Below are 25,119 nucleotides of genomic sequence, written 5' to 3'. Positions count from 1 at the left end.
CGAGAAATTGCCAAGAAACTGAAGAACTCGTACAACGCTGTGTACTGCTCCCTTCACAGAACAGTGCAAACGGGCTCTAACCAGAATAGAAAGAGGAGTGGGAGGCCCCGGTGCACAACTGAACAGCAACAGCTTGAACAGCTGAAAAAATAAACCTACCGAACACTTAAACGAACAAAAACGTCACAAAATGTGTTTTGACTGGTAAGCATGCGACAGGCTTTAGAATGCTACCCGGAATCCTTGGGACGTCTCACCCCGTTGAAGTTGCCCTTTAAAATGGTTAAGGTTAATATGGGCAGTACTTGAGTTGGACTAATAAGTTATGGTACTCATTTTGGCTTTATATTTCAGTGCAGGAGCTCCACAATACTTTGACCTAATATTCTATAAGAGGAACAGGAGCTCAAGCAGTAGAACATTTGAGGTGCATGTACTCAGCTCCAGTGAGCTCCTGCCCAAGTCAAGGGTAAGGGTTACGGTCAGGGTTTAAGGTAGGGACGTCCCAGATTGTACTAACACTTTAGAAAGTGCTTTGAGATCCAAGAGGCAGAATGAGCAAATGTGTGCGCTTATTTTAAATGGAAAATGTCAGCATTATTGTGTGGAAAAAGAGAGTAGAAATGTGTTGTTTCTTTTATTGAGAAGAGAAAGAGCATGTAGGCTGCAAAGCTCCCTGAAATCAGATTAAGAGCAGTTCACCAGGTCAAACAGTTTCCAGCGGAGTCGTGCCACTGGGATTGGCAATTTATAAAGCGCAAGACTCAATTTACAAATTGACGTCTCACCCCATTCATTTAAACAGCGGTGTACAGAAGCATTAGTTACAAACAGATGAGTGATGTGCTTACAAAACACAAATCAACAAGCAATGATTAAAAAATGTCTAGTCCCAAAAATAAAAATATCAAAACATACTTATTAAATAGTTTCCTTTCATTAATATATATTACTTATTTACGCTCTATAGAGTTAGTTTTTTGCTAATGTTAGTAAAGCTGTAGTCTAATACAAAAGTACTGCTTTGAATGAAGCCTTCCATGAGATAGTCACTATCTCAATACTGCCCACTAGCTTATTTTCCTTATGTCCTGCCCTCCATGATCACTGACATGTCAGGTGACAGGAAAAGACTGGTGAAAGCCATATGGTGGAAAAACACTCCTGGTCCATTTGTGGTCATGAAGGAAAGGAGTCAAGGAAAGGGACCCATAGAAGAGTTGAGAGACAACCATCCACTGACCTGCCTAGAAAAGTTCACTTGCAATAGGAGACCCCCTGGGCACCACTGTTGGTTAATGCGAGACAAACACACATTTTTCACAATGTAAATAATGTAAAGTATGAGAGTACCTTGAATTACATTTTGTGTTGTGCAATGTTTTGCAAACGGTCATTATTATTGAGGATGTTGCAATATCTTTATAACACCCTGTTATTAAAAGCATCCAAAAGACAATGCTATCAGTCCAACTAAGAATGGCTGATACAGCTACAGTACAGCATAAGCTTGTACCAAACACACAATTTTCAAATCTCCATTCATTCAACATTTCCATTTTACTACATACTATCCATCAGAAGTATTTGCAAATAAAACGTAATAATTTCTGATATGCACATGCCCCATTTGTGTAATATTAACATAGTTACAGTATCATTTCCTTGACCGAGTCACAAAAAGAGTGAAAGTGCCTGAGATGCAGTCTTTTCCAATTCCATAATGCCATCTGTGCACCAAACTATAAGCAATATACAGCAAACCAAAAGTGTTTAATCGGATTGTGAATAAGATAATTAGAGACAGGTGGCATTAAACAAATTAAATGCTGCATGCATCCAAACATGAGGCATTCAAATACTTACACAATAATAGCTTTAGTAGAATGAATAGGAAATCCCTAGGCAATGCAGACATGGTATATAGTTAGAACTCATGGGCTGCATTTACACAGGGAGCCCAATTCTGATTTTGTTTTCAATAATTGGTCTTTTGACAAATCACATCAGATCTTTTTCAAAGCTGATCTGAGTGGTCCAAAGATCAATGAGTGAAAAAAAGCAAAAGAATTTGGCTAAAAATGCAGTCATAGAGGCACGGATACTTTGTTCCAGAGTTTGTGGGATGAAACGTCAACAAATCCTCTTCTTTGGTTTAAAAATAAATAAGAAGCTTTTGAGGAAGCCTTTGGCTGGGTTTACACAGGCAGCTACTAATTGGTATTTTGACCCGTCATTTCAGCTGTGAAAAAGATCTGATGTGAAAAGATCAAATTGCTCAAAAGACGAATTAGTGGAAAAAAATATCAGAATAGGGCTGCCTGTGTAAACGCAGCCTTAGTGTCATATCATATGACCTGTGGACATGCCTCAGCAGTAGAGATACTGAGGTCAAGTGGAGGTAAGAGGAGGGGAAACATTGGACAGGGAGAGACGATTAGATAATAAGCGATATGGTACTATCTCCACATGTCCCTCCGATAGGCTAGGGGGACTTTTAGGTGCCTAAGGGGTAGGGGGCTAAAGGTTGTTTCTGTCCAGGCCCAGAAATCTGTGGGACGGTGTCGAGGTGTTTGGGTTGTAAAGCTGTGTGTGCATACAGTAGTGATTCTACAGGGATAGGTGAGGGTAAATATCGTGTTGTGTTTTCAGGGTCTATAGAGGGAAAATATACATACATAACAGTGATAATTAGGGCCAAGAGTTTTTCCTGACCACATGACCTAATCAGGAAAAAACTATGGGAATTACTTATAGTTTACAAACTAGGGGCCTAGAGGTATTCCAGGTGCAGTCAACACATCGGGGTGTGTGTAGGGGCCTAAGTAAACATGTTTGTATGAGACGTGTGGATCTTCCCCATCAAGATGTCCAGGACTGCATGTTGCGCAGCATAGCCTCAAAGAGCTCCATGTTGGGGGCATAGGCGTGGGCCAGCTGGTCGGTCAGGCGGCTGTATAGGCTGAACGACTTGAGCTCCAGCCAGATGAAGCCGAAGCGGTCCTCGTCAAACAGGATAAAGAGGCCAGGCGTGCGCTCCGGGCTTGTGAAGCCGTGGCCGGCAATCAGGCCTGTCCCGTAGAAACTGAAATCGATGAAGAAAAAAATTATCAAGATATCCTGTTGCGTAGTCTACATGTTGCGATCCAAAGTTTCAGATGGCCGGAGTGTTGTGCTTGTAACACTTGAGTTGTGTGGGTCTGACTCCCACATGGGCCACATATACTGAATACATGCATTAACTTTAAGTCCATTTGGATGAAGGAGTCTGCTAAATTACCATTATATTCTATTACAAGTGTACATACATGTGTGAGTATCTCTTCTCACTCTGCAGCTACATTTGACAAGCACTCTTGGCTATACGAGGACATGTGCAAAACAACTTGAACATGTGTGAAATAGATGGACTCACCACATCTTGCAAGTACGAGGGTACACCTCGTTGCGGGCCATGACCCCCAGAGGCAGGACAAAGGGCTGGGCCTCCGAGGGAGCACTGCTGCTGCTGGGCCCAGGCTGGCAGCTCTCTGATTGGGCTTCCATAGCCAACTCCAGACCCTCTGCCCCGCCACCATCCACAGCCCCCTTTGCAGCAGCAGCCCTCTGAGGGGCCACAGCCCCCTCTCCAACAGCAACCCCCTGGGGGGCCACAGCCCCCTCTACAACAGCAACCCCCTGGGGGGCCACATCTGGGCTCTGTGCCTCCTGCTGCGCCTCCTCATGTACCCCCAGCACCAGGCGAGACAGCTCCTCCACGCTGCGCTGGTGCTCGAGGTCCGGAAGGTGCACAGGCCGATTCAGGTCCACATCGAGCGTTAGCTGGCCTGCTGGAACGTTGGGATCCCCCTGGGAGGGAGGAGAAAGGACAGGGGCATGTTCAGTAGGGGGAAAACATTTTGAAATGGAAGAGGTACTACCCAAACATCGGTAATAGGGACGTAATAGGGACATTTGTTTTCACAACGCAACAGTAGTAGGCTTGATTACCAACAATGATGAGACAGCCTACAGGGAGGAGGTGAGGGCCCTGGGAGTGTGGTGCCAGGAAAATAACCTCTCACTCAATGTCAACAAAACAAATAGCTGATCGGCGACTTCAGGAAACAGCAGAGGAAGCACCTCCCTATCCATCGAAGGGACAGCAGTGGAGAAGGTGGAAAGTTAAGTTCCTCGGCGTACACATCACAGACAAACTGAAATGCTCCATTCACACAGACAGTGTGGTGAAGAATGCGCAACAGTGCCTCTTCAACCTCAGGAGGCTGAAGAAATTTGGCTTGTCACCAAAACCCTGACAAACTTTTACAGATGCACAATTGTGAGCATCTGTCAGGCATCACTGCCTGGTACAGCATCCGCAGGGCTCTCCAGAGGGTGGTGTGGTTTGTTCGATGCATCACCGGCAGCAAACTACCTTTGACCTTCCCTACAGGACCCAATGTCACAGGAAGGCCAAAAAGATCATCAAAGACAACAACCACCCGAGTCACGGCCTGTTCACTCCGCTATCATCCAGAAGGCGATGTCAGTACAGGTGCATCAAAGCTGGGATCGAGAGACTGAAAAACAGCTTCTATCTCAAGGCCATCAGACTGTTAAATAGCCATCACTAGGCGGCTTCCAACCGGTTATGTAACCCAGCACCTTAGAAGGTGCTGCCCTATATACATAGACTTGAAATCACTGGTCACTTTAATAATGGAACACCAGTCACTTTAATAATGTTTACATATTTTTTTCTTTACTCATCACATATGTATATACTGTATTCTATTCTACTGTATTTTAGTCTATGCCACTCCGACGTTGCTCGTCCTAATATTTATATATCCCTTAATTCCATTCTTTTACTTTTAGGTTTGTGTGTATTGTTGTGAATTGTTAGATATTACTGTACTGATGGAGCTACAAACATAAGCATTTCACTACACCCGCAATAACATCTGCTAAACGTGTATGTGACCAATAACATTTGATTTGGTTTTCCATTTCAAAAACTGTTGGTTTGGAAACATTAGGGGCCAGGCGGGGTGGGAGCCCACCCGGGGTGCGGTGGAGGTGGGGGACTCACGGTGAGCTTGGTGGCCCTGGCGCGAGGCCCATGGAAGCTGAGCATGATGATCTCCAGGCCGTGGCTGCCGTAGGTGCCTTTGAACAGGCCCGGCTGCAACAGATCAGAGGGCAGTCGTGGAGGGAGGTAGATCCGCCGGTACGTCAGGCAGTTACTGTCAGAAAATAACATTACAGCATCATCAACATTACAGCATCATCAACATTAATGAAGCCAACTAGATGGTCATTTTCCATGAAGAGAAATTGTGCGACTTGCTTCAGCTCTTTGAAAAATATTTTTATGGTGGCGGAAGAAGTTTAAAACATTTTACTTAAGTGAAGTGGTGAAATAAAGTCAAGTCTGGTCTTATAGACAACATTTACTTTAGAGTGTGGGGCAGTTGTATCACATATTTCATCACAAATAATACTACTACACTTTCAAATTCTCCTACTAGAAAACCAAAGTATATACAAACTGTAATAATTACGCATAAGGAATTAGGAAAGTTTATGCTATCATTTGGGGAGGGAAATACAATGGCGCCTCTAGTGGAAGAAGTTTAGAAGTTTGTTTTAGCTATATTAACTAGAGGTCTTCACGGATATACCTTAACCCGATTACCAACCAGATATATGAACAGGTCGGATGCAAAATTCTGCAGTTGACCCTCGGATCCCGGTTTGGATCATGCTCGGTGGCCATGGACCTCGGATTTGTCGGAAAATATGTGAAATATTGACCAGATCCGAAATTATATTTGAAGACAACATCCTGATGAAAATTGGCTTAAATATCCTCTTTAAATCACATTTGCTATGCATGGCGGTTGGTTAAGTCAAAAGCGTTAAGTGCTCTCCTCTGCCTGTCAACCTCTCTTGGTCTGGATTGAGCTTTTGCTATAGCAAACTAGCAACATTGTTTCAACTGGGCCCTGACCGTTTCCCGCGCCAATGAGCTCAGAACAGACATAACTGTAAATGTTCAGATAGCCTATTTTACGACATTCTCACTGGAGATATGGGATCAGCAATATGTTGCTATTTCACACTGAAGCACTGTGGTTACTTAGGCCTATTGAGAAGGACCCACTGGGCACAGACGTCAGTCTAGTTTGGATTTACATTTGGTTGAGTTGTCAACCAACAACAAATGTCACCATGCCATTGGAATTAGGTTAAAAGTTTGGTGAAAAAAAGTCTAAATGCCCTTACATTGATTACTTTTTGCAAACCCAATCAGTTTCCACATCATCACTTGGCTTTGCCGGTATCCAGATTTTCATAGCCATACACTACATGACCAAATATCTCATTCCAAAATCATTGGTATTAATATGGAGTTGGTCCCCCCTTTGCTGCTATAACTACATTACCAAAAGGTATGTGGACACCTGCTTGTCAAATATCTCATTCCAAAATCATTGGTATTAATATGGAGTTGGTCCCCCCTTTGCTGCTATCTCCACTCTTCTGGAAGGCTTTTCACTAGATGTTGGATCGTTGCGGCGGGGACTTGCTTCCATTCAGCCACGAGCATTAGTGAGGTCGGGCACTGATGTTGGGCGATTAGGCCTGGCTCGCAGTCGGCGTTCCAATGAACCCCTAAGGTGTTTGATGGGGTTGAGGTCAGGGCTCTGTGCAGGCCAGTCAAGTTCTTCCACACCGATCTCGACAAACCATTTCTGTATGGACTTCGCTTTGTGCACAGGGCACTGTAATGCTGAAACAGGAAAGGAAAGGGCCTTCCCCAAACTGTTGCCACAAAGTTGGAATCACAGAATCATCTAGAATGTCATTGTATGCCGTAGCGTTAAGATTTCCCTTCACTGGAACTAAGGGGCCTAGCCCGAACCATGAAAAACAGCCTCAGACCATTATTCCTCCTCCACCAAACTTTACAGTTGGCACTATGCATTAGGGCAGGTAGCATTCTCCTGGCATCCTCCAAACCCAGATTAGTCCGTCCGATGGCCAGATGGTGAAGCACGATTCATCACTCCAGAGAACGCATTTCCACTGCACCAGAGTCCAATGGCGGCGAGCTTTACACCACTCCAGCCAACGCTTGGCATTGCGCATGGTGATCTTAGGCTTGTGTGCGGCTGTTCGGCCATGGAAACCCATTTCATGAATCTCCCGACTAACAGTTATTGTGCTGACGTTGCTTCCAGAGGCAGTTTGGAACTCGGTAGTGAGTGTTGCAACCGAAAACCGAGCTACATGCATCAGCGGTCCCGTGCTGTGAGCTTGTGTGGCCTACCACTTCATGTCTGAGACGTTGTTGCTCCTAAATGTTTCCACTTCACAATAATAGCACTTACAGTTGACGGGGTAACTCTAGCAGGGCAGAAATTTGACGGACTGACTTGTTGGAAAGGTGGCATCCTATTACGGTGCCACGTTGAAAGTCACTGAGCTCTTCAGTAAGGCCATTCTACTGAAAATGTTTGTCTATGGAGATGGCATAACTGTATGCTAGATTTTATACACCTGTCAGTAATGGGTGTAACTGAAATAGCCAAATACATCATGGGTGTCATCATACTTTTGTATATATAGTGTACCTTCCTTCTCTTATTTTCTGGGATTTACAGTATTACTGGCATGGCACACAAGGGGGCGCTAAAAATTTAAGAAAAGCCCATTGGGCCTCTATTAGTAGACTACTAACAAAATTTGCAAAATTTGCACTAAAAGCGAAATCACATAGACGCTGCTAGCTAAATGCTAACGAGCAAAAATGGAAAAATACATTGCAAAGACATGCAAATCCAAAGTTATACAAGCATATTATTCTCTGTGAGTTATTTATTTATTTCACCTTTATTTAACCAGGTAGGCCAGTTGAGAACAAGTTCTCATTTATAACTGCGATCTGGCCAAGATAAAGCAAAGCAGTGTGGCAAAAACAACAACAGAGTTACACATGGAATAAACAAACGTACAGTCAATAACACAATAGAAAAAATCTATATACAGTGTGTGCAAATGAGGTAAGATTAGGGAGGTAAGGGAATAAATGAATGTACAAGTAGAGATAATGTGGTGCAATGTGCAAAAAAATAAATAACAATGAGGTAGTTGGATGGGCTATTTACAGATGGGCTATGTACAGGTGCAATGATCTGTGAGCTGCTCTGACAGCTGATGCTTAAAGTTAGTGAGGGAGATATGAGTCTCTAGCTTCAGTGATATTTGCAATTCATTCCAGTCATTGGCAGCAGAGAACTGGAAGGATAGGTGGCCAAAGGAAGAATTGGCTTTGGGGGTGACCAGTGAAATATACCTGCTGGAGCGCATGCTATGGGTGGGTGCTGCTATGGTGACCAGTGACGAATATGAAGTGAGGGCCAGCCAACGAGAGCATACAGGTCGCTGTGGTGGGTAGTATATGGGTCTTTGGTGACAAAACAGATGGCACTGTGATAGACTGCATCCAATTTGCTGAGTAGAGTGTTGGAGGCTATTTTGTAAATGACATCGCCGAAGTCAAGGATTGGTAGGATAGTCAGTTTTACGAGGTTATGTTTGGCAGCATGAGTGAAGGATGCTTTGTTGCGAAATAGGAAGCCGATTCTAGATTTAATTTTGGATTGGAGATGCTTAATGTGAGTCTGAAAGGAGAGTTTACAGTCGAACCAGACACCTAGGTATTTGTAATTGTCCACATATTCTAAGTCAGAACCGTCCAGAGTAGTGATGCGTGGGCAGGTGCGGGCAGCAATCGTTTGAAGAGCATGCATTTAGTTCTACTTGCATTTAAGAGCAGTTGGAGGCCACGGAAGGAGAATTGTATGGCATTGAAGCTTGTCTAGAGGTTTGTTAACACAGTGTCCAAAGAAGGGCCAGAAGTATACAGAATGGTGTCGTCTGCGTAGAGGTGGATCAGAGAATCATCAGCAGCAAGAGCAACATCATTGATGTATACAGAAAAGAGAGTCGGCCCGAGAATTGAACCCTGTTGCACCCCCATAGACTGCCAGAGGTCCGGACAATAGGCCCTCCAATTTGACACATGGAACTCTATCTGAGAAGTAGTTGGTGAACCAGGCGAGGCAGTCATTTGAGAAACCAAGGCTGTTGAGTCTGCCGATAAGAATGTGGTGATTGACAGAGTTGAAAGCCATGGCCAGGTCTATTCGGCTGCATAGTATTGTCTCTTATCGATGGCGGTTATGATATCGTTTAAGACCTTGAGCGTGGTTGAGATGCACCCATGACCATCTCGGAAACCAGATTGCATAGTGAAGAAGGTACGGTGGGATTCGAAATGGTCGGTGGTCTGTTTGTTAACTTGGCTTTCGAAGACCTTAGAAAGCTAGGCTAGGATAGTTATAAGTCTTTAACAGTTTGGGTCTGGAGTGTCTCCCCCTTTGAAGAGGGGGATGACCACAGCAGCTTTCCAATCTTTGGGGATTGAGGTTGAACAGGCTAGTAATAGGGGTTGCAACAATTGTGGAGGATCATTTTAGGAAGAGAGGGTCCAGATTGTCTAGCCCGGCTGATTTGTAGGGGTCCAGATTTTGCAACTCTTTCAGAACATCAGCTATCTGGATTTGGGTGAAGGAGAAGCTGGGGAAGCTTGGGCAAGTAGCTGTGGGGGGTGCAGGGCTGTTGACCGGGGTAGGGGTAGCCAGGTGGAAAGCATGGCCAGCCGTAGAAAAATGCTTATTGAAATTCTCTATTGTCATGGATTTATCGGTGGTGACAGTGTTTCTTAGCCTCAGTGCAGTGGGCAGCTGGGAGGAGGTACTCTTATTCTCCATGGACTTTACAGTGTACCAGAACTTTTTGGAGTTTGTGCTACAGGATGCAAATTTCTGTTTGGAAAAGCTAGCCTTTGCTTTCCTAACTGCCTGTGTATATTGGTTCCTAACTTCCCTGAAAAGTTGCATATCATGGGGGCTATTTGATGCTAATGCAGTACGCCACAGGATGATTTTGTGCTGGTCAAGGGCAGTCAGGTCTGGAGTGAACCAAGGGCTATATCGGTTCCTGGTTTTAAATTCTTTGAATGGGGCATGCCTATTTAAGATGGTGAGAAAAGCACTTTTAAAGAATAACCAGGCATTCTCTACTGACGGAATGAGGTCAATATCCTTCCAGGATACCCGGGTCAGGTCGATTAGAAAGGCCTGCTCGCTGAAGTGTTTTAGGGAGTGTTTGACAGTGATGAGGGGTGGTCGTTTGACCGCAGACCCATTACGGACGCAGGCAATGAGGCAGTGATCGCTGAGATCCTGGTTGAAGACAGAAGAGGTGTATTTAGAGGGCAGGTTGGTCAGGATGATATCTATGAGGGTGCCCGTGTTTATGGATTTGAGGTTGTACCTTGTAGGTTCATTGATTATTTGTGTGAGATTGAGGGCATCTAGCTTAGATTGTAGTGTTAAGCATGTCCCAGTTTAGGTCACCTAACAGTATGAGCTCTGAAGATAGATGGGGGGCAATCAATTCACATAGTGTCCAGGGCACAGCTGGGGGCAGAAGGTGGTATATAACAAGAGGTAATGGTAAGAGACTTGTTTCTGGAAAGGTGGATTTTTAGAAGTAGAAGCTCAAATTTTTTGTGCACAGACCTGGATAGTATGACAGAACTATGCAGGCTCTCTCTGCAGTAGATTGCAGTAGTTCTAGCTTGTCGGAAAATGTTGTGTGGACTGTGGACATTTACAAGCGAAAGTGAATTGTGCAAATGAACAAAGTTGTGATGCCTGCTTTTCTGAAGAAAGAGCGACGTGTACATGGAGCAAAGCGGAGAAGAACGCTAGTAGGAACCACAGGGAGTTGTAATGGCAGTAGGCAGTTGTACAGACAACCCGTCCAGAGATCTTTGACTTCTGGCAGAAAGACATAAGATATCTTATGGCAAACATTTAGTATTGAATTGCATTCAAGTGTAACTTCATCACCTCATGTGTGCCGCACAACAGACTCGCCGAACTCTATTTAACTAGGCAAGTCAGTTCAGAACAAATTCTTATTTTACAATATTTTACAAACCCTCCCATAACCCGGACGATGCTGGGACAATTGTGCGCTGCCCTAAGAGACTCCCGATCGGTTGATATACAACCCCGGATCGAACCAGGGTCTGTAGTGACGCGTCTAGCACCGACACCTCTAGCACTGAAAACTATGAAATAACACACATGGTAACTAAAGGCTTAGCATGTCTCTCAAGGAGGCTAAAAATAGATTTTGGCTTGGAAAAGTAACATTTTCAGAAGGGTCGATAATTGTTTAAGGGAGGAGAACGTAGCCACGCTTTGCCTTGATGACAGATTTGCACAGTCTTGGCATTCTCTCAACCACCTTCATGAAATACATTTCAATTAACAGGTGTGCTTTGTTAGAAGTTAATTTGTGGAATTTCATTCCTTCTTAATGCGTTTGAGCCAATCAGTTGTGCTGTGACAAAGTAGGGGTGGTATACAGAAGATAGCACTATTTGGTAAAAGACCAAGTCCATATTATGGCAAGAACAGCTCAGATATTACCTCAATTACCTCGACTAACCGGTGCCCCCCGCACATTGACTCTGTATTGACTCTGTACCCCCTGAATATAGCCTCGCTATTATTGTTTTACTGCTGCTCTAACTATTTGTTACTTTTATTTGCAATTTTTTTACTAATCTATTTTTTACTTAACACTTATTTTTCTTAACTGCATTGTTGGTTAAGGGCTTGTAAGTTAGCATTTTTCTGTAAGGTTTACACCTGTTGTATTCGGCGCATGGGACAAATAAAATTGGATTTGATTTGAAATTAGCAAAGAGAAACGACTATCCATCATTACTTTAAGACATGAAGGTCAGTCAATCCGGAAAATTTCAAGAGCTTTGAAAGTGTCTTTAAGTGCAGTCTCAAAAACCAACAAGCGCTACGATGAAACTGGCTCATGAGGACCGCAACAGGAAAGGAAGACCCAGAGTTACCTCTGCTGCAGAAGATAAGAGGTGGTGTGTGATGGTGCTTTACTGGTGACACTGTCAGTGATATTTAAATTCAAGGCACACACAGCATTCTGCAGCGATACGCCATCCCATCTGGTTTGCGCTTAGTACGACTATCATTTGTTTTTCAACAGGACAATGACCTCCTGTACAGGATATTTGACCAAGAAGGCGAGTGATGGAGTGCTGCATCAGATGAGCTGGCCTCCACAATCAGCCGATCTCAACCCAATTGAGATGGTTTGGGATGAGTTGGACCGCAGAGTGAAAGAAAAGCAGCCAACAAGTGCTCAGCATATGTGGGAACTCCTCCAAGACTGTTGGAAAAGTATTCCAGGTGAAGCTGGTTAAGGGAATGCCAAGAGTATGCAAAGCTGTCAAAGGCAAAGTGAGGCTACTGAATAATCTCAAATATAAAATATATTTTGATTTGTTTCACACTTTTTTGGTTACTACATGATTCCCTATGTGGTATTTCATAGTTTTGATGTCTTCACTTATTCTACACTGTAGAAAATAGTAAAAATAAAGAAAAACCCTTGAATGAGTAGGTGTGTCCAAAGTTTTGGCTGGTACTGCAAGTATTCAGACCCTTTACTCAGTACTTTGTTGAAGCACCTTTGGCAGCAATTACAGCCGCGAGTCTTCTTGGGTATGACGCTACAAGCTTGGCACACCTGTATTTGGGGAGTTTCTCCCATTCTTCTCTGCAGATCCTCTCAAGCTCTGTCAGATTGGATGGGGAGCGTCACTGCAGGGCTATTTTCAGGTGTCTCCCCAGAGATGTTTGATCGGGTTCAAGTCCGGGCTCTGGCTGGGCCACTCAAGGACATTCAGAGACTTGTCCTGAAGCCACTCTTTTGTTGTCTTGGCTGTGTTCTTAGGGTCATTGTCCTTTTGGAAGCTGAACCTTCGCCTCAGTCTGAGGCCCTGAGCACTCTTTCCTTCCATCCTGACTAGTCTCTGAGTCCCTGCCGCTGAAAAACATCCCCACAGCATGATATTGCCACCACCATGCTTCCCCATAAGGATGGTGCCAAGTTTCCTCCAGACATGACACTTGGCATTTAGGCCAAATAGTTCAATCTTGGTTTCAACTGACCAGATAATCTTGTTTCTCATGGTCTGAGAGTCTTTAGGTGCCTTCTGGAAAATTACAAGCGGGCTGTCTTGTGCCTTTTATTGATGAGTGGCTTCCGTCTGGCCACTCTACCACAAAGGCCTGATTGGTGGAGTGCTGCAGAGATGGTTGTCCTTCTGGAAAGTTCACCCATCTCCACAGAAGAAATCTAGAGCTCTGTCAAAGTGACCATCGGGTTCTTGGTCTTCTCCCTGACCAAGGCTCTTCTCCACTGATTGCTCAGTTTGGCCGGGCGGCCAGCTCTAGGAAGAGTCTTGGTGGTTCCAAACTTCTTCCATTTAAGAATGATGGAGGTCACTGTGTTCTTGGGGCCCTTCAATGTTGCAGAAATGTTTTGCTACCCTTCCCCAGTGCCTCGACACAATCTTATCTCGGGTCTCTACGGACAATTCCTTCAACCTAATGACTTGGTTTTTGCTCTGACATACACTGTCAACTGTGGGACTTTAAATACACACACACAGGTGTGTGCCATTCAGAATCATGTCCAATCAGTTGAATTTACCAAAGCTGGACTCCAATCAAGTTGTAGAAACATCTCAAGGATGATCAATGGAAACAGGATGCACCTGAGCTCAATTTCAAGTCTCATAGCAAAGGGTCTGAATAATTATGTAAATAAGTAATCTTTTTTAAATTCTTAAGAAAGTAGCAAACATTTCTAAAAAACTGTTTTCACTTTGTCATTATGGGTTATTGTGTGTAGATTGATGAGGGAAAAACATATTTTAATCAATTTTAGAACAAAATGTGGAAAAAGTCAAGAGGTCTTAATACTTTCCAAATGCACTGTAGATTTTTTTTGGTTGATTCAAACAGTTTTTGCCCAGTGGGTAGAGGGTTGGGGTGATTTTTCAAACGCAGTGAGGAACTATTGTCATTTGCAATTTATGTAAAACACTCTGTTGACTTTCAGTGTGAGGTGATGAAAAAAATACTTTGAGAAGTTTCGCAGCTCAGAAATACTAGGCTCAGTCATCCCCAGATAGGAACTTCAATAGGCCTACATTTGCACACAGGATAGGTACTTCTACGAGTGCTGAAGCAAAATATCCTATATAAAAAAAAAATACATTAACAAACAGAGGGCAAAGAATTCACACAATGATGCGCACGAATTAGCGGAAGACAGAGCGCATTCTGGAGAGAGATGCGCCTATAGTGAGTCTTCGCCACACGCCCATTCCCTTCTTCTTGTGTCGACATTTTAAATTAGGGATGTAATTTATGACAGGTCCAGAACAGAGGCACCTAATGGATGAAGAGATGAATGCAAAGATAAGATATGGAATGTGAATAAATTGACATTTACGGTCAAATGGGAGTTGTGAATGTGTTGTGTAAGTCAATATGTCCTTCTTTACTCCACACAAAGAATGTTTTAAATCAAAAGAAAGTCGTCTCCAATCCTACTTCCGGGTTATAGCCAAGAAATGTTTGAAAATTCCTTGGTTCTAGTAGGTGGCGAGCACAGAATTTTAGCCTACAGACCAGTACTAAAGATAACTACAGGCAGTGGTAGGCGAGTTTAGTGGGTTTGGAGTGAGCTGTGTGGCATAATAGCTCTTATGTGCTCCCCCATTGTTATAATTTGAAGGTTCCATGGCAGCTATTTCAACAGTGGGAAGTCAGCTAAATTAGGTGATGCGGTTACTAAAACAGCTGTACCTCTTGATTAGTAGTATAATTATTTTCTGATTCCATATTTAAAAAGTAAAGAAGTAGAACAAGATGCATACCCTTTAAGTTTTTGTTAGTATGCATAGCAATGCATAAACTCCTACAAACAGCTGTAAAATAATTATGTTCTGATTCCAGATTTGAATAGCAGAGAAGTAGAGGAAGATTTAATATGCTAAAAGTTGTCTGACTAGTTGGGGGAGTGGTAAAAACAGCAGTTCTTTGGAAAAAGTTAGATTTTTTTTTAAATGCATTTACTAAAACAGCTGTACGGTTAAATCCGTACTGGATATTTTTTTCCCGCGAACAGATTTGAATAGCAGAGAAGACGAAGATGTCATAGCCTCCAACGTTTTATATAACCTGTTTGGAATGAGGTCAAACATTCAGCTGTTTATAAAACGTTTGAAAATGTTGATGCGGTTTTACGTTCAGGTTTGAAACGCAGAAAAGTAGAAGTAGAAGTAGTACCCGCAAAACACCTCAACAGTGAAGAGGCGACTTCGGGATGCTGGCCTTCTAGGCAGAGTTGCAAAAAAAAAGCCATATCTCAGACTGGCCAATACAAATAAATGATTAAGATGGGCAAAAGAACACAGACACTGGACAGAGGAACACTGCCTAGTAGGTCAGCATCCCGGAGTCACCGCTTCACTGTTGACGTTGAAACTGGTGTTTTGCGGGTACTATTTAATGAAGCTGCCAGTAGAGGACTTGTGAGGACTTGAAAGTTATTTGTTTCTAGCCATTTTGAGCCTGTAATCGAACCCCATGCTCCAGATACTCAACTAGTCTAAAGAAGGCCAGTTTTATTTCTTCTTTAAATCAGAACAACAGTTTTCAGCTGTGCTAACATAAATGCAAAAGGGTTTTCTAATGATCAATTAGCCTTTTAAAATGATCAACTTGGATTAGCTAACACAACGTGCCATCGAAACACAAGAGTGATGGCATCATAGGTATCTGTACGCCTATGTAGATGGCCAGAAACAAGGAACTTTCTTCTGAAACTCGTCAGCCTATTATTGTTCTGAGAAATGAAGGCTATTCCATGCGAGAAATTGCCAAGAAACTGAAGATATCGTACACCGCTGCGTACTACTCCATTAACCGAACAGTGCAAACTGGCACTAACCAGAATAGAAAGAGGAGTGGGAGGACCCAGTGCACAAGTGAGCAAGAGGACAAGTACATTAGAGTGTCTAGTTTGAGAAACAGACGCCTCACAAGACCTCAACGGGCAGCTTCATGAAGTGCGTAAGGATCACAGGAGTGATGGTTGCTGATAATGGGCCTATGTACCCCTGTATAGATAATCCATTAAAAATCTGCCTTTTCCAGCTACAATAGTCATTTACAACATTAACAATGTCTACACTGCATTTCTGATCAATTTAATATGATTTTAGTGGACAATTTTTTTGTTGCTTTTCTTTAAAAAACAAGGACATTTCTAAGTGACCCCAAACTTTTGAACGTTAGTACACACACACACACACACACACACACAGAGAGAGAGAGATCTGGCCACGGACCCCCTGCAATACCTGCACACACCCCTGACCCAATTTTTGGAACCCCTGGACTATGTCATAAGGAAAACCTACTCATATTGGCTTGTGTAGATGAACTTCATGAGTATGAGCTCCTGCATGTGCTCATGGAAGATGTCCTCCAGTGTCCTCCCCCACTCCTCCTCAAGCCACGTCCGAAACTCCTGCCAACAGAACATCAAAAACCCACGGTCATGCCCACTTACCGATTTGCCCCAATCCCCTATCGAAATCAACTGTCATCACAGTATCTATCCTGTAACAATGCATAGCAGTCACTCTTACCTGCTTGATAATTATTTACCATCTGCTGAATGACTTGATTCAACACAAATCTTAGACAATTGGAACACTTTCAGTATGATAACTTTGTGGTTAAATGTGTTTGCAAAAAGTGCTATACAAATATGTGATTGATTAATTAATTAATTTGACAAATACTGAGTTGCTTCAGCCATGTGAGAACAATATACAAACTGTTGCGAAGTTACAAGAGATCGTTCTCCCCTCCTCACCTCCTGCCTCCCCCCTGGCATGCGGTGATGGTCTGTCTGGTTGCACTTGGTCGAGAACTCATCCTTCTTCCCAGTCTGGAAATAGGAGAAGACATCCCATCTTAAATCACAAAGCCATGGAAGACAGGGGACTACTTCACCACACAGTGAGTGCACCCGCTTACACATTACAAAAGGATAACATCAGTGATGATTATGACTATTTAAGCATAATAAGCGCATCATTATTTCCCTTATTATCGATTAATCAGTTGTGTTGTGTTGTCGGTCTCACCTAACAGGCACTACAAAGTTGGAAAAGCTATAGCAACAAAAACTTGTGACAAAAGACATACAACATTTTAAAGTAGTTGACTGGGTGGGACTTGCTGGTTCAAAGAATGCCATCCAGGTCAGTAGATCAGTTAAATTATACTCCTGAGCAAACATTAAAAGGGGCAACATCCATTTTTTTTTTACTTATAAATTAACGATACAGTATATACTAATTGATTGAAATAGAACTTAGAAATGTCTCGCAAGCTTAGTTCAACTGTCAAACCCCATCAGAACCCAAAATATCAGCTTGTTTAACTCAAATGTTTGTAAACATAAACAAATACCGTATAGACTCAAAATATGGTTAACACCATAATTTTGATACTGTGGATATTGTCCTTGCATCAATAGCTCATGAATTTAAGAGTGGTTACATTTCTCCAGGCCTATTCCTCAGATTTTTGCCAACTGCAGAATGCCCCTCTAAAAAGAACTGCAGGTGGCTGGCTGTACAATAAATCACCAATGTTGGTTTTACACCCATTCAAAACACAAAAGAAGAAAATGGACTCACTTGGACGTCCCCCTTGTGAGGGCCCTTGTGTCCATACATACACTCCACTGCTGCCTTGTTGCTCTCCAACATGTGGATGCGGAAGAGTGGCCGCCGCCTCATGGGATCCTCGACCCGAGGGTCGTGAGGGGGCAGATACATCCAGCCAAGGATGAATAGCCCATCAACCTGGAGAGGGATGGTGTAGTAGAGAAGTAAAGGGAGAGAAGAAAAGGAAAAGGTGATCACCGGCTAACACAAATCAAATGTTTTGATGGGAAGAGACTCATTTCTACAACAAGGTGGGCTGAACAATTTAAAAGACACATTTTTTATTTATTTAAATGTGACAAAGAAGGAACACAATAGTGTGTGTGTTCTTATTACATACCACCACGTTGAGCAGCCCTCCGTACGGCCCTATGTCAGGCTGCCAAAGACCCAGGATGTGTCTGTATGGGTGCAGCACTGCAACACAACAGTGCAACAAAGGGTTAAACACTAAGTGGTGAACAGTTCAATCACAGGGTATCACAGCAATACATAACAGAATTTAGACTGAGAAACTCAATACACCATAGTCGAGGTCTGGCCTTAACTCATGGACAGTAGATATGGCAGAGGGGACACATTGTTATTGTACTCACATGAGAAGACGGGTGACACGTGAAGTTATATCAAGGGCATGGTTTCCATTGTTCCAAAAGAATACATGATGTAGACAAATTAAACAGGCGCCGTCACCAAGCACTAACCATGTTGACTAGCATGTTAAATGCACACATCACACATACAGTGATTTTTTTCAGTATCAGTTTTAGTCGTCAGATGTCCCAGTTAAGGTAGTAGTTCATATGCTGATAGTCTATACAGTAACAGTCAAATGTTTGGACACTACTACTCATTCCATTTAAAAAAAAACTATTTTCTACATTGTAGAATAATAGTGAAGACATCAAAACTATGAAATAACACATATGTAATCATGTAGTAACCAAAAAAGTATTAAACAGATCAAAATATATTTTATATTTGAGATTCTTCAAAGTAGCCATCCTTTGCCTTGATGATGCTTTGCACACTCTTGGCATTCTCTCAACCAGCTTCATCTGGAATGCTTTTCCAACAGTCTTGAAGGAGTTCCCACATATGCTGAGCACTTGTTGGCTGCTTTTCCTTCACTCCGCGGTCCAACTCATCCCAAACCATCTCAATTGGGTTGAGGTTGGGCGATTGTGGAGGCCAGGTCATCTGATGCATCACTATCCTTCTTGGTCAAATAGCCCTTACACAGCCTGGAGGTGTGTTGGGTCATTGTCCTGTTGAAAAACAAAGGATAGTCCCATTAAGCGCAAGCCAGATGGGATGGCATTTCGCTGCAGAATGCTGTGGTAGCCATGCTGGTTAAGTGTGCCATGAATTTTAAATAAATCACAGACAGTGTCACCAGCAAAGCACTCCCACACCATCACACCTCTCCCTCCAAGTTTCACGGTGGGAACCACACATGCGGAGATCATCCGTTCACCTACTCTGCAAAAAAAATCTAATTTGGACTCCACCGGTCTAATGTCCATTGCTATTGTTTCTTGGCCCAAGCAAGTCTCTTCTTATTATTGGTGTCCTTTAGTAGTGGTTTCTTTGTAGCAATTTGACCATAAAAGGCATGATTCACACATTCTCCTCTTAACAGTTGATGTTGAGATGTGTGTTACTTGATCTCTGTGAAGCATTTATTTGGGCTGCAATTTCTGAGGCTGGTAACTCTAACGAACTTATCCTCTGCAGCAGAGGTAACTCTGGGTCTTCCTTTTCTGTGGCGGTCCTCATGAGAGCCAGTTTCATCATAGCGCTTTATGGTTTTTTATAGTAATGATGGACTGCCATTTCTCTTTGCTTATTTGAGTTGTTCTTGCCATAATATGGACTTGGTCTTTCACCAAATATATTTTTTGGGTTACTACATGACTCCATGTGTTATTTCATAGTTTTGATGTCTTCACTATTATTCTACAATGTAGAAAATAGTCTAAATAAATAAAAACCCTGGAATGAGTAGGTGTGTCCAAACTTTGGACTAGTATGGATATATACACATACTGAACAAATATATAAACGCAACATGCAACAATTAACGATTTTACTGAGTTACAGTTCATATAAGGAAATCAGTCAATTGAAATAAATAAATTAGGCCCTAATCTATGGATTTCACATGACTGGGCAGGCGCGCAGCATTGAGTGGACCTGTGAGGGCATAAGCCCAGCCAATCAGAATGAGTTCTTCCCCACAAGCGGGCTTTATTACAGAAATACTCCTCAGTTTCATCAGTTTGGCGTGGTAACACGTGGTCTGCGGTTGTGAGGCTGGTTGGACATACTGCCAAATTCTCTAAAATGGCGTTGGAGACAGCTTAGAGAAATGAACGTTCAATTCTCTGGCAACAGCTTTGGTGGAGATTCCTGAAGGCAGCATGGCAATTGCACTCTCTCTCAAAACTTGAGACATATGTGGCAATGGATGGATCTTGGCAAAGGAGAAATGCTAACTAAAAGGGATGTAAACAAATTGGTGCACAAAATCAGAGAAATAAGCTTTTTGTTCATATGGAACATTTCTGGGATATTTTATTTCAGCTCATGAAACATGGGACCAACACTTTACATGTTTATATTTAAATTCAGTATATATCCATATTTCTGTCCATCTCTCTCTCTCTTTACCACCAATATAGAAACCACCTCACACATGTAAGAGGTGTTTCAATTGTTCACTAAAATGTTTCAACGAGGCCTCCCGGGTGGCGCAGTGGTTAAGGGCGCTGTACTGCAGCGCCAGCTGTGCCACCTGAGACCCTGGGTTCGCGCCCAGGCTCTGTTGTAACCGGCCGCGACCGGGAGGTCCGTGGGGCGACGCACAGTTCCATCTAGTGTCCTGTCTGTTCAGTGTCCCGTCTGTATCAGTCTTTCTGGTGTCTGCCCATATAAATTTCTTTCTGTCCATCTAATGTCTCTGTCCGTCTATATTTCCAGCGTTGAAACATTTGTAAAAAAATTAATTAATAATAAATGTAAAAAGTGTTTTTAATATTACCCCTTTTTCGTGGTATCCAATTGTTTTTAGTTGTTACTATCTTGTCTCATCGCTACAACTCCTGTACGGGCTCGGGAGAGACGAAGGTTGAAAGTCATGCGTCCTCCGATACACAACCAAACCAAGCCGCACTGCTTCTTAACACAGCGCGCATCCAACCCGGGAGCCAGCCGCACCAGTGTGTCGGAGGAAACACTGTGCACCTGGCAACCTTGGTTAGCGTGCACTGCGCCCGGCCCGCCACAGGAGTCGCTGGTGCGTGATGAGTCAAGAATATCCCTACCGGCCAAGCCCTCCCTAACCCGGACGATGCTAGGCCAATTGTGCGTCGCCCCACGGACCTCCCGGTCGCGGCCGGTTACAACAGAGCCTGGGCGCGAACCCAGGGTCTCAGGTGGCACAGCTGGCGCTGCAGTACAGCGCCCTTAACCACTGCGCCACCCGGGAGGCCTCGTTGAAACATTTTAGTGAACAATTGAAACACCTCTTACATGTGTGAGGTGGTTTCTATATTGGTGGTAAAGAGAGAGAGAGAAGGGGAGCAGCAGACACATAGGGTCCCGGAGCACACCACTGAGGGAGGAAGGGGAAGTGGGAGCCAGGAGAGAGAGAGAGAGATTAGACAGAGGGACACAAAAAGAGAAAGGACCTTGAGGATCGAGAAACACCTAGCCTGTCTTAGTACAGGGTTTGTTATCAATGACCAACCACACAATACTACAACCATACCCTACCTACCCCTAATCCTGTAAAAGCCCTGATGTCATGTCATGACGTAGATGCTGAGTAGGCACCATCTACACCCCAAGGAGCAATTTCCCACATGCCATCTTGAGATGACCCATACAGCTACAAAAACGCATGAATATCCCTCCAAGGGTGCTAACCACTGGAAAGTGTTTAACAGCAGCCCCTGTCCAGATGGGTTCGAGGCTAGTCAAGATGCTGGAATTTGGAGGAAGAAACCATCATCAATGGTTTGCAGAAAGTGACAGTTTGTGGTATTATTCCTGGACCTTCAATGCACAAGTGACCCTAGCGTGACTTGGTTTAATTAGTCAGTGTGGAAAAAGATGCCTATTGTAGTCTGTAACTATGGCCCAGAGTTTTTCCAGGTCAGGTCACAGGGTCTGGTCAGGAAAAACTTAAAGTCCCAATAATATACACTGCTAAAAAAAATAAAGGGAACACTAAAATAACACAACCTAGATCTGAATGAATGAAATATTCTTATTAAATACTTTTTTTCTTTACATAGTTCAATGTGCTGACAACAAAATCACACAAAAATGATCAATGGAAATCAAATTTATCAACCCATGGAGGTCTGGATTTGGAGTCACACTCAAAATTAAAGTGGAAAACCACACTACAGGCTGATCCAACTTTGATGTAATGTCCTTAAAACAAGTCAAAATGAGGCTCAGTAGTGTGTGTGGCCTGCACGTGCCTGTATGACCTCCCTACAACGCCTGGGTATGCTCCTGATGAGGTGGCGGATGGTCTCCTGAGGGATCTCCTCCCAGACCTGGACTAAAGCATCCGCCAACTCCTGGACAGTCTGTGATGCAAAGTGGCGTTGGTGGATGGAGCGAGACATGATGTTCCAGATTTGCTCAATTGGATTCAGGTCTGGGGAACGGGCGGGCCAGTCCATAGCATCAATGCCTTCCTCTTGCAGAAACTGCTGACACATTCCAGCCACATGAGGTCTAGCATTGTCTTGCATTAGGAGGAATCCAGGGCCAACCGCACCAGCATATGGTCTCACAAGGGTTCTGAGGATCTCATCTCGGTACCTAATGGCAGTCAGTCTACCTCTGGCGAGCACATGGAGGGCTGTGCGGCCCCCCAAAGAAATGCCACCCCACACCATGACTGACCCACCGCCAAACCGGTCATGCTGGAGGATGTTGCAGGCAGCAGAACATTCTCCACAGCGTCTCCAGACTCTGTCACGTGTGCTCAGTGTGAACCTGCTTTCATCTGTGAAGAGCACAGGGCGCCAGTGGCAAATTTGCCAATCTTGGTGTTCTCTGGCAAATGCCAAACGTCCTGCACGGTGTTGGGCTGTAAGCACAACCCCCACCTGTGGACGTCGGGCCCTCATACCACCCTCATGGAGTCTGTTTCTGACTGTTTGAGCAGACACATGCACATTTGTGGCCTGCTGGAGGTCATTTTGCAGGGCTCTGGCAGTGCTCCTCCTGCTCCTCCTTGCACAAAGGCGGAGGTAGCGGTCGTGCTGCTGGGTTGTTGCCCTCCTACGGCCTCCTCCATGTCTCCTGATGTACTGGCCTGTCTCCTGGTAGCGCCTCCATGCTCTGGACACTACGCTGAGACACAGCAAACCTTCTTGCCACAGCTCACATTGATGTGCCATCCTGGATGAGCTGCACTACCTGAGCCACTTGTGTGGGTTGTAGACTCCATCTCATGCTACCACTAGAGTGAAATCACCGCCAGCATTCAAAAGTGACCAAAACATCAGCCAGGAAGCATAGGAACTGAGAAGTGGTCACCACCTGCAGAACCACTCCTTTATTGGGGGTCTTGCTAATTCCCTATAATTTCCACCTGTGGTCTATTCCATTTGCACAACAGCATGTGAAATTTATTGTCAATCAGTGTTGCTTCCTAAGTGGACAGTTTGATTTCACAGAAGTGTGATTGACTTGGAGTTACATTGTGTTGTTTAAGTGTTCCCTTTATTTTTTTGAGCAGTGTATTTTGGATGTTTTAGTTAGAGTGGCTGAATCCCAAATCACCCCCTTCCCCTTTCACAAGTGATAACATATAACTCACAAGTGATCAGCTAATATTGTCGCCATCAAACTATTCTTGATTTAATCTTGTTTTTACATATACTAAATAATATGTGCGAAATTTGATTTAGAATGGACCATTATCAAGCACCTGTCTTGAAACAGGGGCAGCAGGAAAAAATAAATGTCATCTATGCACTTAAATAGCGAATGGAGGACGCTTTTCCAATTGATAATTTTCATACCAGCCAGGTAGGCTATACTCCTGTAGGCCTAGCCTATAGAAAGCTGATGGGATCCTACTCTTTTTAGAGGCCATCACTCTGTTTTCTCACGCAATTACATAGCCTATAGAAATGTTGCGCAAGATGGGCTCTCATCACGTGTTTGATTAGATTTTCTATTTCATTTGCATTGCTGTCAAAGTGATTAGAGGGACAATAGAGTGCAGAGGACCAGGCAGTAAGCAAGTTTGGTAAGCTACTAATGACCATCAGCAGCATCAGAGCTTGGAGAAGCCTAATTATCGTGACTAAACAGTCACTTGGAATTTGCCTGCCTTAATGACCGCTGGTGTGGCGGTAATACGGTCACCGCAACAGCCCTAGGTGTTCCTAATTATAAGCTACCTGAATTTGTTTGTCTGATTTCACAATGCGACATGTAACAGATGAAATACCAGTAGAGACTGCTGAGGGGAGGAGGGCGTATAATAAAGGCTGGAATGGAGCGTAATGGCTGGAATGGAGTGAATGGAATGGTTTTAAACACATGGAAACTGTGTTTGATACCATTCCATTCACTCCATTCTGGACATTATTATGAGTCGTCCTCCCCTCAGCAGCCTCCACTGTTAAATACCTCCCAAATGAAATGTTTAACTGTTACAGAGGTCTAAATCTTGTAAAACAACAGGGGGGTTAGTTCATTTGAATATCATACTCAATTTATTATTTAAAAGTGGACCATGAATTGCATCATTCAAGTCAGGAGTGTGTCCCGAAGTTTATGGGTCTATTGATCCCCTCGCCACTCTCTGGAAGTCACCCTCTGAGTTTCGTCAGCAACATGGTACAATGAAGGACCCTCCGAGCGAGTTGGTAGGGGCGAGGGAGTGGGTTGGGTTTTACAGAGAGACTCACGTTTGGCATAGAGCTCCCGACTGGACACACCCACCACTTCTATCTTGCGCAGGTCTTCCCTCATGCCAAACTCTGTGGGAGAGAGATAGAGACAGACCATAGAGATAGATAGATGACTCATCTTTGTATCTGTGCCATTATATAAATTGACTACTACATTTTGAAGTAGTAAATTTACTTCTTCACAATTGGCTAATCCCTCCTGATGACCCAGTTGGACATGACTCCAACAGGGTCACCAGGAGGGATCAGCCAATGAAGTTAGAAGTCCCACCTATTTGCCTCCATTAAAATGGTGGAAGCTCTCAACAGCTCTGCCCATGCCAATATGGACTTTTGGCCACTGGGGGCCTCTATCATTCTCTATAAAACAGACATGTGACACTGAAGGACAAAGTAGGT

At 43.7% G+C, this 25,119-nt stretch overlaps 1 protein-coding gene across 1 annotated transcript in view; it reads right to left on the bottom strand.

Moving 5' to 3' along the window:
* Positions 1–623: 623 nt before the first annotated feature.
* The window catches only part of LOC112218710 (F-box only protein 31), a 26,121-nt gene continuing 1,625 nt past the window's right edge, over positions 624–25,119 (bottom strand). Inside the window, exons 2-9 of the mRNA XM_024379760.2 lie at positions 24,718–24,789; positions 18,108–18,184; positions 17,738–17,905; positions 16,906–16,980; positions 16,445–16,554; positions 5,075–5,228; positions 3,416–3,849; positions 624–3,085 (exon numbers count right to left, since the gene is read on the bottom strand). Coding sequence (XP_024235528.1) covers positions 2,863–3,085; positions 3,416–3,849; positions 5,075–5,228; positions 16,445–16,554; positions 16,906–16,980; positions 17,738–17,905; positions 18,108–18,184; positions 24,718–24,789 — 1,313 coding nt within the window. The 3' untranslated portion in view covers positions 624–2,862. The remainder of the gene's footprint in view (positions 3,086–3,415; positions 3,850–5,074; positions 5,229–16,444; positions 16,555–16,905; positions 16,981–17,737; positions 17,906–18,107; positions 18,185–24,717; positions 24,790–25,119) is intronic.

Source organism: Oncorhynchus tshawytscha, linkage group LG19 (genome assembly GCF_018296145.1).
Source record: "Oncorhynchus tshawytscha isolate Ot180627B linkage group LG19, Otsh_v2.0, whole genome shotgun sequence".
Lineage (NCBI taxonomy): Eukaryota > Metazoa > Chordata > Actinopteri > Salmoniformes > Salmonidae > Oncorhynchus > Oncorhynchus tshawytscha.
This window is presented reverse-complemented; position numbering and strand designations above follow the sequence as displayed.